This window comes from Electrophorus electricus, chromosome 4, assembly GCF_041902795.1.
Source record: "Electrophorus electricus isolate QZ-2024a chromosome 4, ASM4190279v1, whole genome shotgun sequence".
Classification (NCBI taxonomy): Eukaryota; Metazoa; Chordata; class Actinopteri; order Gymnotiformes; family Gymnotidae; genus Electrophorus; species Electrophorus electricus.
In genome coordinates this window covers 27,760,277-27,776,426 of record NC_137500.1, presented here as the reverse complement: position 1 = coordinate 27,776,426, position 16,150 = coordinate 27,760,277, and the positions used below count along the sequence as shown (strand labels likewise).

General features: G+C 40.9%; 1 protein-coding gene and 16 non-coding genes across 19 annotated transcripts; all 17 read right to left on the bottom strand.

The window, feature by feature from the left end:
- Positions 1-22: 22 nt before the first annotated feature.
- On the bottom strand, positions 23-3,209 carry LOC118240668 (uncharacterized). Of its 3 annotated transcripts, XM_081713037.1 has the most exons (9): positions 3,116-3,209; positions 2,610-2,633; positions 2,001-2,479; positions 1,745-1,911; positions 1,494-1,652; positions 1,352-1,381; positions 766-1,176; positions 329-656; positions 23-220 (listed from the first exon to the last, which is right to left on the bottom strand). In XM_081713037.1, the coding sequence occupies exons 7-9, from the start codon at positions 1,017-1,019 to the stop codon at positions 23-25; spliced, it is 780 nt and encodes a 259-aa protein (XP_081569163.1). In that variant the 5' UTR covers positions 1,020-1,176; positions 1,352-1,381; positions 1,494-1,652; positions 1,745-1,911; positions 2,001-2,479; positions 2,610-2,633; positions 3,116-3,209. The 3 variants fall into 3 exon arrangements, with proteins under 3 accessions (XP_081569163.1, XP_081569161.1, XP_081569162.1); XM_081713035.1 differs by having other exon boundaries at positions 766-1,381; XM_081713036.1 differs by lacking the exon at positions 3,116-3,209 and adding an exon at positions 2,727-3,094 and having other exon boundaries at positions 766-1,381.
- An 808-nt stretch (positions 3,210-4,017) lies between these two features.
- On the bottom strand, positions 4,018-4,158 carry LOC113581753 (U4 spliceosomal RNA). Its single transcript, XR_003411100.2, has one exon. It is a non-coding gene; the product is annotated as a U4 spliceosomal RNA (small nuclear RNA).
- Positions 4,159-4,792: 634 nt separating this feature from the next.
- On the bottom strand, positions 4,793-4,933 carry LOC145657696 (U4 spliceosomal RNA). Its single transcript, XR_014123571.1, has one exon. It is a non-coding gene; the product is annotated as a U4 spliceosomal RNA (small nuclear RNA).
- A 634-nt stretch (positions 4,934-5,567) lies between these two features.
- On the bottom strand, positions 5,568-5,708 carry LOC118241000 (U4 spliceosomal RNA). Its single transcript, XR_004775773.2, has one exon. It is a non-coding gene; the product is annotated as a U4 spliceosomal RNA (small nuclear RNA).
- A 635-nt stretch (positions 5,709-6,343) lies between these two features.
- LOC145657783 (U4 spliceosomal RNA) lies at positions 6,344-6,484 on the bottom strand. The gene has a single exon (XR_014123658.1). It is a non-coding gene; the product is annotated as a U4 spliceosomal RNA (small nuclear RNA).
- Positions 6,485-7,118: 634 nt separating this feature from the next.
- On the bottom strand, positions 7,119-7,259 carry LOC145657780 (U4 spliceosomal RNA). Its single transcript, XR_014123655.1, has one exon. It is a non-coding gene; the product is annotated as a U4 spliceosomal RNA (small nuclear RNA).
- Positions 7,260-7,893: 634 nt separating this feature from the next.
- Positions 7,894-8,034, bottom strand: LOC145657789 (U4 spliceosomal RNA). The gene has a single exon (XR_014123664.1). It is a non-coding gene; the product is annotated as a U4 spliceosomal RNA (small nuclear RNA).
- A 634-nt stretch (positions 8,035-8,668) lies between these two features.
- Positions 8,669-8,809, bottom strand: LOC145657806 (U4 spliceosomal RNA). Its single transcript, XR_014123680.1, has one exon. It is a non-coding gene; the product is annotated as a U4 spliceosomal RNA (small nuclear RNA).
- Positions 8,810-9,443: 634 nt separating this feature from the next.
- Positions 9,444-9,584, bottom strand: LOC145657694 (U4 spliceosomal RNA). The gene has a single exon (XR_014123569.1). It is a non-coding gene; the product is annotated as a U4 spliceosomal RNA (small nuclear RNA).
- A 634-nt stretch (positions 9,585-10,218) lies between these two features.
- On the bottom strand, positions 10,219-10,359 carry LOC145657742 (U4 spliceosomal RNA). Its single transcript, XR_014123617.1, has one exon. It is a non-coding gene; the product is annotated as a U4 spliceosomal RNA (small nuclear RNA).
- A 634-nt stretch (positions 10,360-10,993) lies between these two features.
- LOC145657782 (U4 spliceosomal RNA) lies at positions 10,994-11,134 on the bottom strand. The gene has a single exon (XR_014123657.1). It is a non-coding gene; the product is annotated as a U4 spliceosomal RNA (small nuclear RNA).
- A 634-nt stretch (positions 11,135-11,768) lies between these two features.
- Positions 11,769-11,909, bottom strand: LOC145657689 (U4 spliceosomal RNA). Its single transcript, XR_014123565.1, has one exon. It is a non-coding gene; the product is annotated as a U4 spliceosomal RNA (small nuclear RNA).
- A 635-nt stretch (positions 11,910-12,544) lies between these two features.
- Positions 12,545-12,685, bottom strand: LOC145657774 (U4 spliceosomal RNA). The gene has a single exon (XR_014123649.1). It is a non-coding gene; the product is annotated as a U4 spliceosomal RNA (small nuclear RNA).
- A 634-nt stretch (positions 12,686-13,319) lies between these two features.
- Positions 13,320-13,460, bottom strand: LOC145657779 (U4 spliceosomal RNA). Its single transcript, XR_014123654.1, has one exon. It is a non-coding gene; the product is annotated as a U4 spliceosomal RNA (small nuclear RNA).
- Positions 13,461-14,094: 634 nt separating this feature from the next.
- LOC145657781 (U4 spliceosomal RNA) lies at positions 14,095-14,235 on the bottom strand. The gene has a single exon (XR_014123656.1). It is a non-coding gene; the product is annotated as a U4 spliceosomal RNA (small nuclear RNA).
- A 634-nt stretch (positions 14,236-14,869) lies between these two features.
- Positions 14,870-15,010, bottom strand: LOC145657805 (U4 spliceosomal RNA). The gene has a single exon (XR_014123679.1). It is a non-coding gene; the product is annotated as a U4 spliceosomal RNA (small nuclear RNA).
- Positions 15,011-15,644: 634 nt separating this feature from the next.
- On the bottom strand, positions 15,645-15,785 carry LOC145657693 (U4 spliceosomal RNA). The gene has a single exon (XR_014123568.1). It is a non-coding gene; the product is annotated as a U4 spliceosomal RNA (small nuclear RNA).
- Between the last annotated feature and the right edge of the window lie 365 nt (positions 15,786-16,150).

The following is a 16,150-nucleotide window of genomic DNA, read 5'->3' as shown; positions in this document are numbered from 1 at the left end:
TGGAACAGCAGTCACAGGCCACCTAGAGGAGCTGGGGAGGGGCCTCTCCGGCTCGCCGGTACTGCTCCATCAGCTTGATGCACATGGGCAGTAGGCCCTCGCCCTCCGCTGCCGTGAGGACACTGATGAGGACCTGCCCAAACTCGCTCCCCATGTTTGTAGCCCATGCCGCCGTGCTGGCAGCCGTGCTGGCAGCGGCGCCGGCAAGTTTCTTGGTCACCTAAAGGAACAAAGGGCACACGACGCACGTCGCACACGTGACAATCAAGCATATTGTAGAGGTTACTGTTCAGCGGCGCGCGTGCGTGCAGGTTGTGCCCAAGCTTACCTTCTTTGTGGAGTCCATCTTCAAAATGGCTCCGTAGGTGGAGGTGACCCTGGCCTTCATCTCCTCGAGCCGTGACAGCACGTCCTGCACGTACACTGTGAGCAGCCATTTTGGAGTGGGCACCGGCACCATCGGGGGCAGCTGGTGGGTGATGGTGTTGGGGTCGGTGCCCGGGGCCAGAAGCTTCTTGAGCACAGAGAGGTACTCGGAGGACTTGGCCAGCCACTGCTGTCTGTGCCTGACGCACAGGTGCCTGTACAGCGAGGTCAGACTGTTCCCCAGAGTGCGATCCCACATCAGGCAAACGACCTCCTTGTCGCAGGACAGCCTAAAGAACGTCAACACAATCACAGATCAACCAGCAGGTCACACATTATTCCATCACAAAATCTCGTGCTCTCTCTCTCTCTCTCTCACACACACACACACACACACACCTGTAGGTCAGGACCGCTGGGAACTTCTCCCGATGGACGGGGTCCAGCTGCTCCAATATGTCCTGTGACCAGCCCGCCACCTTCTTCTTACAGCGGCGGCACTCCAGGTACTCAGTGGCCATGAAGTACCAATCACTGAAGTCCAAGACCCTCTGGACGGTCTTGTACAGCCCGCAGGCCGTCAGCTTATGGCCCAGCCGACGGCACTCGGGCTGCATGCACAGCAGCTTGAATGCCCACATGCGGTAGGGCATCCACAGGAACAGTCTGCTGTGGAAGAAGGCGTCGGGCGAAGGTATCTAACGCTACCGAAACCTAAAAGCATCGAGTGCTACCGAAGCGTGAGCCGCTCTCAGACCCGCCCCTCGACGATGACAGCAGCGTCAAGCAAATCTAGGCCGTTATGTGCAGCTATGTTAAGGAAATAAGCAGATGAAATGAAGAAGATGACACCGTTTTAGCCAACGAACATGAAGAGCACAGTTTAACATGCTTTTAGTGATTTAATGATTAAGTGAAGAATGAATTAATGACCATGCAGGGTGAAACAGAGACTATTCTAACGCCATCGTCTCGCATCACCTACCTTACAGCTTCCAAGTCCTTCCCATTATAGCTGCATTACAATGCAAAACAACAAAAAAAGTTACAGTCAAGACAAACAACAAGACAGAGCTTCAATTTTATACCTGTGTAGTTCACTCAGTCCATTCGGTAGGACAACTCACCTTCAGTGTCCAGTTCCACATCAGAAGGCTCCTGTGCCGTCTCCGGCCGTGCGAGTTCCACGGACAGCAGCCGAACACAGGACCCTTCCGACGCCGGCCGCGCACCTGAGCCTTCCGACGCGGAGCAGCTGGCTGTGGAACTCTGACGTCCAGAGACACCTGCGTACGGACACAAGGGGCTATTTCAGGCACCGGAAGGGAGGAGGCACGTTCAAAGGCACTCAATGACTCGGCCATCCACACGCACGCACCTGAAAGATTGGGCGCTGGGGCCCGAGCAGGCACAGACGGGGAGGCGGTCGCGGAGCGTGTCTGCGGACGGCCGCTCTCCTTCGCGTCTCTGTGCTGGATGTACTTTTGCAGCGCCTCCATCTTGCTCCCAGGACTCACCTCCTGCCGCCGGATCCACTGGACGTAGCTGGATTTAAAAAAAACGCACCTGTCACGCCGCAAAACCTTCCACGTTCCAACGCTGCTGCATTTGTCCTGCATGACTACATTACATACCTCCTCTTCTCCCTGTCCTTACCCTCGTACAGGTCCCTGTACGAGACGCTCTGGTGTTCACCCGAAGCCCACGAGACACTGGTCCTACCGACCAGGAGAGGAGGACCCGTCCCTGGTCCGGCGCTCCCCGACGGCTCTCGTCACGTCGGGGAAGAGGCTCGCGTACTGGACCAGGGCATCCTTGTTCGCCATGGCAGGGTAGATGGAAGTGGCGCCACCCTCGCGCTCCCGTTGATGGGCCGCCAACACCATGACGGCATATCCCACATCGTGCATCAGCAGCCATTTGAATACCTGACCCCGGTACTGCCCGAACTGGACCGTGCTCCTTGGCCTCCTCCCTCACCCTCTCGGCGCTCCAAGCCCGAGACGGGGCCGGCCGCCGCTTGTAGGCGTCGGACTGCTCCACGGCCACGGGCGAAGGCTGGAGGGTGAGCTCGCCGGAGGTCTCTCGCCTGAATGTGGGCTTGTAATCCATTCTGGCCAAAAGGAGACAGGAGAGGAAAAGACATAAGCGTCGTGCGCACGCACGCGCGCTGCGATCTCGTAAGTCTGCGGAGACAAAAGACAATGCCGCGCGCGCGAGCAAAACTTTGACAGGCTACTTACTTGAATCGCTATTTAATACCCAAACTGTAGAAAGAAGAAGAAGACACACACATCAGTGTCACGTACAGAATAAGGCCGACAAAACGGTCGCGGTTGGCTTAGTGAATGAACACTTACGATGAACGCGGTACTACGCTGCGCGTCCGCAATACATACAATACAGCAACACACACGGTCGATCTGGAGTTGTAAAGTACCACTCACTCCAGACGAGCATGCAAACTACCTGGTCACATTTCATCACTCAGTCATTTTAATGCCATCTAGCCAGACAGATGGTCGGACACCCGGTATTTCGCACATAAACCACCCGGTATTTCGCACATAAACCACACGGTATTTTCGCACATAAAGCGGGCGCTAATCTGGCCCATGAAATGTCACTTTTACAGTACATTCCCGAGGTAGTTAGACGGTGAATAAAAGCCAGTTAAAGAAAATGACTGTGTGAAACGTTTGAAAAACGAATGGAAGGGAAAAACCCTTAGCTCCTTAGCGATACTTACCGCACGCCGTGAGAAGCGACAGCAGATAGAAGTGTGAGAGTGTGACGAGCCGGCAACGGGAGAGCCAATGACAAATCGCGAATAATATTGGAACAGGACAATGGTGTTCTGATGACTTTGCAGAAGAATTTGGAACTGGCCAATGAGACCACGCGGGCCTTTTAGAACTATTTGGAACAGATTGGAACAACATTGGAAACGAAGTACGTGCCGCCGGGGGCGAAAGGATGACATGCAATGATCATGATAAACCTCATAAGATATGATATTGCCTCTGCGAAAGAATAAGACAGCAATCCAAAAGGAAAAGTACATAGGATCTGCACAGAGAAACTCATGAATGGAATCTGTTTTGACATCATGCACAAATGAATTGCTGTATGTTCAAGTAGCCAAAAAACATCAAAAGTATAAATATCATTTTGGGGGGAAGCTATAGTCATGATCAAACTAATGGCATAAAAAAACAATAATGCATGGGCAACAGCAAAAAGGATCATGGGAATTATAGCACTGTAAAGGCAGAGTCAAGTAGGGAACAATGAGTACAGGAGGAATGAAATATGGAACATCATGTGGATGCTGCTCATACAAGTGAGTACAGGCATTTGCCAGGGTAAATAATAGCTCAAGAAGCCAGCAGACAGAAAGGAGTCACTTGCCATTAAGATAAAATCATTCCCATATTATCTCAACAAAACAAAAAAGAATCAACTAAACTGCTCAAGAAATATAATGGGATTGTAAACTTGCATAGACTGTACACCAAACACAGTGGACAGTGAATTATAAAAACAAACAAAATCTCACCAGCACAAACAGAAGAAAAACCAACAATAACACTATGACTTTCCAAACAAAAAACAAAACAGTAACAATAAGGACTTTCACAATTTGACAAGTCTCCAAAGAGACTAGCAAAAATTGCCATGGCTGACTATTTTTCAAGTCATCCAAGCAGGATATTGGGTAAAGTTTTCAACCAGCAATGATCATGCTTCGGATAAACCTCATAAGCTACGATATTGCCTCTGCGAAACAATAAGACAGCAATCCAGAAGGAAAAGTACATAGGATCCGCACAGAGAAACTCATGAATGGAATCTGTTTTGACATCATGCACAAATGAATTGCTGTATGTTCAAGTAGCCAAAAAACATCAAATGTATAAATATCATTTTGGGGGGAAGCTATAGTCATGATCAAACTAATGGCATAAAAAAACAATAATGCATGGGCAACAGCAAAAAGGATCATGGGAATTATAGCACTGTAAAGGCGGAGTCAAGGAGGGAACAATGAGTACAGGAGGAATGAAATATGGAACATCATGTGCATGCTGCCAATACAAGTGAGTACAGGCATTTGCCAGGGTAAATAATAGCTCAAGAAGCCAGCAGACAGACAGGAGTCACTTGCCATTAAGATACCATCATTCCCAAATTACCTCAACAAAACAAAAAAAGAATCAACTAAACTACTCAAGAAATATAATGGGATTGTAAACTTGCATAGACTGTGCAGCCAACTCAGTGGACAGTGAATTATAAAAACAAACAAAATCTCACCAGCACAAACAGAAGAAAGCAATAAACAGAAGAACAACCAACAATAACACTATGACTTTCCAAACACAAAACAAATCAGTAACAATAATGACTTTCACAATTTGACAAGTCTCCAAAGAGACTAGCAAAAATTGCCATGGCTGACTATTTTTCAAGTCATCCAAGCAGGATATTGGGTAAAGTTTTCAAACAGCAATGATCACGCTTCGGATAAACCTCATAAGCTACGATATTGCCTCTGCAAAAGAATAAGACAGCTATCCAGAAGGAAAAGTACATAGAATCTGCACAGAGAAACTCATGAATGGAATCTGTTTTGACATCATGCACAAATGAATTGCTGTATGTTCAAGTAGCCAAAAAACATCAAATGTATAAATATCATTTTGGGGGGAAGCTATAGTCATGATCAAACTAATGGCATAAAAAAACAATAATGCATGGGCAACAGCAAAAAGGATCATGGGAATTATAGCACTGTAAAGGCGGAGTCAAGTAGGGAACAATGAGTACAGGAGGAATGAAATATGGAACATCATGTGGATGCTGCTCATACAAGTGAGTACAGGCATTTGCCAGGGTAAATAATAGCTCAAGAAGCCAGCAGACAGAAAGGAGACACTTGCCATTAAGATACCATCATTCCCAAATTACCTCAACAAAACAAAAAAAGAATCAACTAAACTGCTCAAGAAATATAATGGGATTGTAAACTTGCATAGACTGTGCACCCAACACAGTGGACAGTGAATTATAAAAAAAAACAAAATCTCACCAGCACAAACACAAGAAAGCAATAAACAGAAGAACAACCAACAATAACACTATGACTTTCCAAACAAAAAACAAATCAGTAACAATAACGACTTTCACAATTTGACAGGTCTCCAAAGAGACTAGCAAAAATTGCCATGGCTGACTATTTTTCAAGTCATCCAAGCGGGGTATTGGGTAAAGTTTTCAACCAGCAATGATCATGCTTCGGACAACCCTCATAAGCTACGATATTGCCTCTACAAAAGAATAAGACAGCAATCCAGAAGGAAAAGTACATAGGATCTGCACAGAGAAACTCATGAATGGAATCTGTTTTGACATCATGCACAAATGAATTGCTGTATGTTCAAGTAGCCAAAAAACATCAAATGTATAAATATCATTTTGGGGGGAAGCTATAGTCATGATCAAACTAATGGCATAAAAAAAACAATAATGCATGGGCAACAGCAAAAAGGATCATGGGAATTATAGCATTATAAAGGCGGAGTCAAGGAGGGAACAATGAGTACAGGAGGAATGAAATATGGAACATCATGTGGATGCTGCTCATACAAGTGAGTACAGGCATTTGCCAGGGTAAATAATAGCTCAAGAAGCCAGCAGACAGAAAGGAGTCACTTGCCATTAAGATACCATCATTCCCATATTATCTCAACAAAACAAAAAAAGAATCAACTAAACTGCTCAAGAAATATAATGGGATTGTAAACTTGCATAGACTGTGCACCCAACACAGTGGACAGTGAATTATAAAAACAAACAAAATCTCACCAGCACAAACAGAAGAAAGCAATAAACAGAAAAACAACCAACAATAACACTATGACTTTCCAAACAAAAAACAAATCAGTAACAATAATGACTTTCACAATTCGACAAGTCTCCAAAGAGACTAGCAAAAATCGCCATGGCTGACTATTTTTCAAGTCATCCAAGCGGGGTATTGGGTAAAGTTTTCAACCAGCAATGATCATGCTTCGGATAAACCTCATAAGGTACGATATTGCCTCTGCAAAAGAACAAGACAGCAATCCAGAAGGAAAAGTACATAGGATCTGCACAGAGAAACTCATGAATGGAATCTGTTTTGACATCATGCACAAATGAATTGCTGTATGTTCAAGTAGCCAAAAAACATCAAATGTATAAATATCATTTTGGGGGGAAGCTATAGTCATGATCAAACTAATGGCATAAAAAAACAATAATGCATGGGCAACAGCAAAAAGGATCATAGGAATTATAGCACTGTAAAGGCGGAGTCAAGTAGGGAACAATGAGTACAGGAGGAATGAAATATGGAACATCATGTGCATGCTGCCCATACAAGTGAGTACAGGCATTTGCCAGGGTAAATAATAGCTCAAGAAGCCAGCAGACAGAAAGGAGTCACTTGCCATTAAGATACCATCATTCCCATATTATCTCAACAAAACAAAAAAAGAATCAACTAAACTGCTCAAGAAATATAATGGGATTGTAAACTTGCATAGACTGTGCACCCAACTCAGTGGACAGTGAATTATAAAAACAAACAAAATCTCACCAGCACAAACAGAAGAAAGCAATAAACAGAAAAACAACCAACAATAACACTATGACTTTCCAAACAAAAAACAAATCAGTAACAATAATGACTTTCACAATTTGACAAGTCTCCAAGGAGACTAGCAAAAATTGCCATGGCTGACTATTTTTCAAGTCATCCAAGCAGGGTATTGGGTAAAGTTTTCAAACAGCAATGATCACGCTTCGGATAAACCTCATAAGCTACGATATTGCCTCTGAGAAAAAATAAGACAGCAATCCAGAAGGAAAAGTACATAGGATCTGCACAGAGAAACTCATGAATGGAATCTGTTTTGACATCATGCACAAATGAATTGCTGTATGTTCAAGTAGCCAAAAAACATCAAATGTATAAATATCATTTTGGGGGGAAGCTATAGTCATGATCAAACTAATGGCATAAAAAAACAATAATGCATGGGCAACAGCAAAAAGGATCATGGGAATTATAGCACTGTAAAGGCGGAGTCAAGGAGGGAACAATGAGTACAGGAGGAATGAAATATGGAACATCATGTGCATGCTGCCCATACAAGTGTGTACAGGCATTTGCCAGGGTAAATAATAGCTCAAGAAGCCAGCAGACAGACAGGAGTCACTTGCCATTAAGATACCATCATTCCCAAATTACCTCAACAAAACAAAAAAAGAATCAACTAAACTGCTCAAGAAATATAATGGGATTGTAAACTTGCATAGACTGTGCACCCAACACAGTGGACAGTGAATTATAAAAACAAACAAAATCTCACCAGCACAAACACAAGAAAGCAATAAACAGAAAAACAACCAACAATAACACTATGACTTTCCAAACAAAAAACAAATCAGTAACAATAATGACTTTCACAATTTGACAAGTCTCCAAAGAGACTAGCAAAAATTGCCATGGCTGACTATTTTACAAGTCATCCAAGCGGGGTATTGGGTAAAGTTTTCAACCAGCAATGATCACGCTTCGGATAAACCTCATAAGCTACGATATTGCCTCTGCGAAAGAATAAGACAGCAATCCAGAAGGAAAAGTACATAGGATCTGCACAGAGAAACTCATGAATGGAATCTGTTTTGACATCATGCACAAATGAATTGCTGTATGTTCAAGTAGCCAAAAAACATCAAATGTATCAATATCATTTTGGGGGGAAGCTATAGTCATGATCAAACTAATGGCATAAAAAAACAATAATGCATGGGCAACAGCAAAAAGGATCATGGGAATTATAGCACTGTAAAGGCGGAGTCAAGGAGGGAACAATGAGTACAGGAGGAATGAAATATGGAACATCATGTGCATGCTGCCCATACAAGTGAGTACAGGCATTTGCCAGGGTAAATAATAGCTCAAGAAGCCAGCAGACAGAAAGGAGTCACTTGCCATTAAGATACCATCATTCCCATATTATCTCAACAAAACAAAAAAAGAATCAACTAAACTGCTCAAGAAATATAATGGGATTGTAAACTTGCATAGACTGTGCACCCAACACAGTGGACAGTGAATTATAAAAACAAACAAAATCTCTCCAGCACAAACATAAGAAAGCAATAAACAGAAGAACAACCAACAATAACACTATGACTTTCCAAACAAAAAACAAATCAGTAACAATAATGACTTTCACAATTTGACAAGTCTCCAAAGAGACTAGCAAAAATTGCCATGGCTGACTATTTTTCAAGTCATCCAAGCGGGGTATTGGGTAAAGTTTTCAACCAGCAATGATCACGCTTCGGATAAACCTCATAAGCTACGATATTGCCTCTGCGAAAGAATAAGACAGCAATCCAGAAGGAAAAGTACATAGGATCTGCACAGAGAAACTCATGAATGGAATCTGTTTTGACATCATGCACAAATGAATTGCTGTATGTTCAAGTAGCCAAAAAACATCAAATGTATAAATATCATTTTGGGGGGAAGCTATAGTCATGATCAAACTAATGGCATAAAAAAACAATAATGCATGGGCAACAGCAAAAAGGATCATGGGAATTATAGCACTGTAAAGGCGGAGTCAAGGAGGGAACAATGAGTACAGGAGGAATGAAATATGGAACATCATGTGCATGCTGCCCATACAAGTGAGTACAGGCATTTGCCAGGGTAAATAATAGCTCAAGAAGCCAGCAGACAGACAGGAGTCACTTGCCATTAAGATACCATCATTCCCATATTATCTCAACAAAACAAAAAAAGAATCAACTAAACTGCTCAAGAAATATAATGGGATTGTAAACTTGCATAGACTGTGCACTCAACACAGTGGACAGTGAATTATAAAAACAAACAAAATCTCTCCAGCACAAACATAAGAAAGCAATAAACAGAAGAACAACCAACAATAACACTATGACTTTCCAAACAAAAAACAAATCAGTAACAATAATGACTTTCACAATTTGACAAGTCTCCAAAGAGACTAGCAAAAATTGCCATGGCTGACTATTTTTCAAGTCATCCAAGCAGGGTATTGGGTAAAGTTTTCAACCAGCAATGATCACGCTTCGGATAAACCTCATAAGCTACGATATTGCCTCTGCGAAGAAATAAGACAACAATCCAGAAGGAAAAGTACATAGGATCTGCACAGAGAAACTCATGAATGGAATCTGTTTTGACATCATGCACAAATGAATTGCTGTATGTTCAAGTAACCAAAAAACATCAAATGTATAAATATCATTTTGGGGGGAAGCTATAGTCATGATCAAACTAATGGCATAAAAAAACAATAATGCATGGGCAACAGCAAAAAGGATCATGGGAATTATAGCACTGTAAAGGCGGAGTCAAGTAGGGAACAATGAGTACAGGAGGAATGAAATATGGAACATCATGTGCATGCTGCCCATACAAGTGAGTACAGGCATTTGCCAGGGTAAATAATAGCTCAAGAAGCCAGCAGACAGACAGGAGTCACTTGCCATTAAGATACCATCATTCCCAAATTACCTCAACAAAACAAAAAAAGAATCAACTAAACTGCTCAAGAAATATAATGGGATTGTAAACTTGCATAGACTGTGCAGCCAACTCAGTGGACAGTGAATTATAAAAACAAACAAAATCTCTCCAGCACAAACAGAAGAAAGCAATAAACAGAAGAACAACCAACAATAACACTATCACTTTCCAAACAAAAAACAAATCAGTAACAATAATGACTTTCACAATTTGACAAGTCTCCAAAGAGACTAGCAAAAATTGCCAAGGCTGACTATTTTTCAAGTCATCCAACCGGGGTATTGGGTAAAGTTTTCAACCAGCAATGATCACGCTTCGGATAAACCTCATAAGCTACGATATTGCCTCTGCGAAAGAATAAGACAACAATCCAGAAGGAAAAGTACATAGGATCTGCACAGAGAAACTCATGAATGGAATCTGTTTTGACATCATGCACAAATGAATTGCTGTATGTTCAAGTAACCAAAAAACATCAAATGTATAAATATCATTTTGGGGGGAAGCTATAGTCATGATCAAACTAATGGCATAAAAAAACAATAATGCATGGGCAACAGCAAAAAGGATCATGGGAATTATAGCACTGTAAAGGCGGAGTCAAGTAGGGAACAATGAGTACAGGAGGAATGAAATATGGAACATCATGTGCATGCTGCCCATACAAGTGAGTACAGGCATTTGCCAGGGTAAATAATAGCTCAAGAAGCCAGCAGACAGACAGGAGTCACTTGCCATTAAGATACCATCATTCCCAAATTACCTCAACAAAACAAAAAAAGAATCAACTAAACTGCTCAAGAAATATAATGGGATTGTAAACTTGCATAGACTGTGCAGCCAACTCAGTGGACAGTGAATTATAAAAACAAACAAAATCTCTCCAGCACAAACAGAAGAAAGCAATAAACAGAAGAACAACCAACAATAACACTATCACTTTCCAAACAAAAAACAAATCAGTAACAATAATGACTTTCACAATTTGACAAGTCTCCAAAGAGACTAGCAAAAATTGCCACGGCTGACTATTTTTCAAGTCATCCAAGCAGAGTATTGGGTAAAGTTTTCAACCAGCAATGATCATGCTTCGGATAAACCTCATAAGGTACGATATTGCCTCTGCAAAAGAATAAGACAGCAATCCAGAAGGAAAAGTACATAGGATCTGCACAGAGAAACTCATGAATGGAATCTGTTTTGACATCATGCACAAATGAATTGCTGTATGTTCAAGTAGCCAAAAAACATCAAATGTATAAATATCATTTTGGGGGGAAGCTATAGTCATGATCAAACTAATGGCATAAAAAAACAATAATGCATGGGCAACAGCAAAAAGGATCATAGGAATTATAGCACTGTAAAGGCGGAGTCAAGGAGGGAACAATGAGTACAGGAGGAATGAAATATGGAACATCATGTGCATGCTGCCCATACAAGTGAGTACAGGCATTTGCCAGGGTAAATAATAGCTCAAGAAGCCAGCAGACAGAAAGGAATCACTTGCCATTAAGATACCATCATTCCCATATTATCTCAACAAAACAAAAAAAGAATCAACTAAACTGCTCAAGAAATATAATGGGATTGTAAACTTGCATAGACTGTGCACCCAACACAGTGGACAGTGAATTATAAAAACAAACAAAATCTCTCCAGCACAAACATAAGAAAGCAATAAACAGAAGAACAACCAACAATAACACTATGACTTTCCAAACAAAAAACAAATCAGTAACAATAATGACTTTCACAATTTGACAGGTCTCCAAAGAGACTAGCAAAAATTGCCATGGCTGACTATTTTTCAAGTCATCCAAGCGGGGTATTGGGTAAAGTTTTCAACCAGCAATGATCATGCTTCGGACAACCCTCATAAGCTACGATATTGCCTCTACAAAAGAATAAGACAGCAATCCAGAAGGAAAAGTACATAGGATCTGCACAGAGAAACTCATGAATGGAATCTGTTTTGACATCATGCACAAATGAATTGCTGTATGTTCAAGTAGCCAAAAAACATCAAATGTATAAATATCATTTTGGGGGGAAGCTATAGTCATGATCAAACTAATGGCATAAAAAAAACAATAATGCATGGGCAACAGCAAAAAGGATCATGGGAATTATAGCATTATAAAGGCGGAGTCAAGGAGGGAACAATGAGTACAGGAGGAATGAAATATGGAACATCATGTGGATGCTGCTCATACAAGTGAGTACAGGCATTTGCCAGGGTAAATAATAGCTCAAGAAGCCAGCAGACAGAAAGGAGTCACTTGCCATTAAGATACCATCATTCCCATATTATCTCAACAAAACAAAAAAAGAATCAACTAAACTGCTCAAGAAATATAATGGGATTGTAAACTTGCATAGACTGTGCACCCAACACAGTGGACAGTGAATTATAAAAACAAACAAAATCTCACCAGCACAAACAGAAGAAAGCAATAAACAGAAAAACAACCAACAATAACACTATGACTTTCCAAACAAAAAACAAATCAGTAACAATAATGACTTTCACAATTCGACAAGTCTCCAAAGAGACTAGCAAAAATCGCCATGGCTGACTATTTTTCAAGTCATCCAAGCGGGGTATTGGGTAAAGTTTTCAACCAGCAATGATCATGCTTCGGATAAACCTCATAAGGTACGATATTGCCTCTGCAAAAGAATAAGACAGCAATCCAGAAGGAAAAGTACATAGGATCTGCACAGAGAAACTCATGAATGGAATCTGTTTTGACATCATGCACAAATGAATTGCTGTATGTTCAAGTAGCCAAAAAACATCAAATGTATAAATATCATTTTGGGGGGAAGCTATAGTCATGATCAAACTAATGGCATAAAAAAACAATAATGCATGGGCAACAGCAAAAAGGATCATAGGAATTATAGCACTGTAAAGGCGGAGTCAAGTAGGGAACAATGAGTACAGGAGGAATGAAATATGGAACATCATGTGCATGCTGCCCATACAAGTGAGTACAGGCATTTGCCAGGGTAAATAATAGCTCAAGAAGCCAGCAGACAGAAAGGAGTCACTTGCCATTAAGATACCATCATTCCCATATTATCTCAACAAAACAAAAAAAGAATCAACTAAACTGCTCAAGAAATATAATGGGATTGTAAACTTGCATAGACTGTGCACCCAACTCAGTGGACAGTGAATTATAAAAACAAACAAAATCTCACCAGCACAAACAGAAGAAAGCAATAAACAGAAAAACAACCAACAATAACACTATGACTTTCCAAACAAAAAACAAATCAGTAACAATAACGACTTTCACAATTTGACAAGTCTCCAAGGAGACTAGCAAAAATTGCCATGGCTGACTATTTTTCAAGTCATCCAAGCAGGGTATTGGGTAAAGTTTTCAAACAGCAATGATCACGCTTCGGATAAACCTCATAAGCTACGATATTGCCTCTGAGAAAAAATAAGACAGCAATCCAGAAGGAAAAGTACATAGGATCTGCACAGAGAAACTCATGAATGGAATCTGTTTTGACATCATGCACAAATGAATTGCTGTATGTTCAAGTAGCCAAAAAACATCAAATGTATAAATATCATTTTGGGGGGAAGCTATAGTCATGATCAAACTAATGGCATAAAAAAACAATAATGCATGGGCAACAGCAAAAAGGATCATGGGAATTATAGCACTGTAAAGGCGGAGTCAAGGAGGGAACAATGAGTACAGGAGGAATGAAATATGGAACATCATGTGCATGCTGCCCATACAAGTGTGTACAGGCATTTGCCAGGGTAAATAATAGCTCAAGAAGCCAGCAGACAGACAGGAGTCACTTGCCATTAAGATACCATCATTCCCAAATTACCTCAACAAAACAAAAAAAGAATCAACTAAACTGCTCAAGAAATATAATGGGATTGTAAACTTGCATAGACTGTGCACCCAACACAGTGGACAGTGAATTATAAAAACAAACAAAATCTCACCAGCACAAACACAAGAAAGCAATAAACAGAAAAACAACCAACAATAACACTATGACTTTCCAAACAAAAAACAAATCAGTAACAATAATGACTTTCACAATTTGACAAGTCTCCAAAGAGACTAGCAAAAATTGCCATGGCTGACTATTTTACAAGTCATCCAAGCGGGGTATTGGGTAAAGTTTTCAACCAGCAATGATCACGCTTCGGATAAACCTCATAAGCTACGATATTGCCTCTGCGAAAGAATAAGACAGCAATCCAGAAGGAAAAGTACATAGGATCTGCACAGAGAAACTCATGAATGGAATCTGTTTTGACATCATGCACAAATGAATTGCTGTATGTTCAAGTAGCCAAAAAACATCAAATGTATCAATATCATTTTGGGGGGAAGCTATAGTCATGATCAAACTAATGGCATAAAAAAACAATAATGCATGGGCAACAGCAAAAAGGATCATGGGAATTATAGCACTGTAAAGGCGGAGTCAAGGAGGGAACAATGAGTACAGGAGGAATGAAATATGGAACATCATGTGCATGCTGCCCATACAAGTGAGTACAGGCATTTGCCAGGGTAAATAATAGCTCAAGAAGCCAGCAGACAGAAAGGAGTCACTTGCCATTAAGATACCATCATTCCCATATTATCTCAACAAAACAAAAAAAGAATCAACTAAACTGCTCAAGAAATATAATGGGATTGTAAACTTGCATAGACTGTGCACCCAACACAGTGGACAGTGAATTATAAAAACAAACAAAATCTCTCCAGCACAAACATAAGAAAGCAATAAACAGAAGAACAACCAACAATAACACTATGACTTTCCAAACAAAAAACAAATCAGTAACAATAATGACTTTCACAATTTGACAAGTCTCCAAAGAGACTAGCAAAAATTGCCATGGCTGACTATTTTTCAAGTCATCCAAGCGGGGTATTGGGTAAAGTTTTCAACCAGCAATGATCACGCTTCGGATAAACCTCATAAGCTACGATATTGCCTCTGCGAAAGAATAAGACAGCAATCCAGAAGGAAAAGTACATAGGATCTGCACAGAGAAACTCATGAATGGAATCTGTTTTGACATCATGCACAAATGAATTGCTGTATGTTCAAGTAGCCAAAAAACATCAAATGTATAAATATCATTTTGGGGGGAAGCTATAGTCATGATCAAACTAATGGCATAAAAAAACAATAATGCATGGGCAACAGCAAAAAGGATCATGGGAATTATAGCACTGTAAAGGCGGAGTCAAGGAGGGAACAATGAGTACAGGAGGAATGAAATATGGAACATCATGTGCATGCTGCCCATACAAGTGAGTACAGGCATTTGCCAGGGTAAATAATAGCTCAAGAAGCCAGCAGACAGACAGGAGTCACTTGCCATTAAGATACCATCATTCCCATATTATCTCAACAAAACAAAAAAAGAATCAACTAAACTGCTCAAGAAATATAATGGGATTGTAAACTTGCATAGACTGTGCACTCAACACAGTGGACAGTGAATTATAAAAACAAACAAAATCTCTCCAGCACAAACATAAGAAAGCAATAAACAGAAGAACAACCAACAATAACACTATGACTTTCCAAACAAAAAACAAATCAGTAACAATAATGACTTTCACAATTTGACAAGTCTCCAAAGAGACTAGCAAAAATTGCCATGGCTGACTATTTTTCAAGTCATCCAAGCAGGGTATTGGGTAAAGTTTTCAACCAGCAATGATCACGCTTCGGATAAACCTCATAAGCTACGATATTGCCTCTGCGAAGAAATAAGACAACAATCCAGAAGGAAAAGTACATAGGATCTGCACAGAGAAACTCATGAATGGAATCTGTTTTGACATCATGCACAAATGAATTGCTGTATGTTCAAGTAACCAAAAAACATCAAATGTATAAATATCATTTTGGGGGGAAGCTATAGTCATGATCAAACTAATGGCATAAAAAAACAATAATGCATGGGCAACAGCAAAAAGGATCATGGGAATTATAGCACTGTAAAGGCGGAGTCAAGTAGGGAACAATGAGTACAGGAGGAATGAAATATGGAACATCATGTGCATGCTGCCCATACAAGTGAGTACAGGCATTTGCCAGGGTAAATAATAGCTCAAGAAGCCAGCAGACAGACAG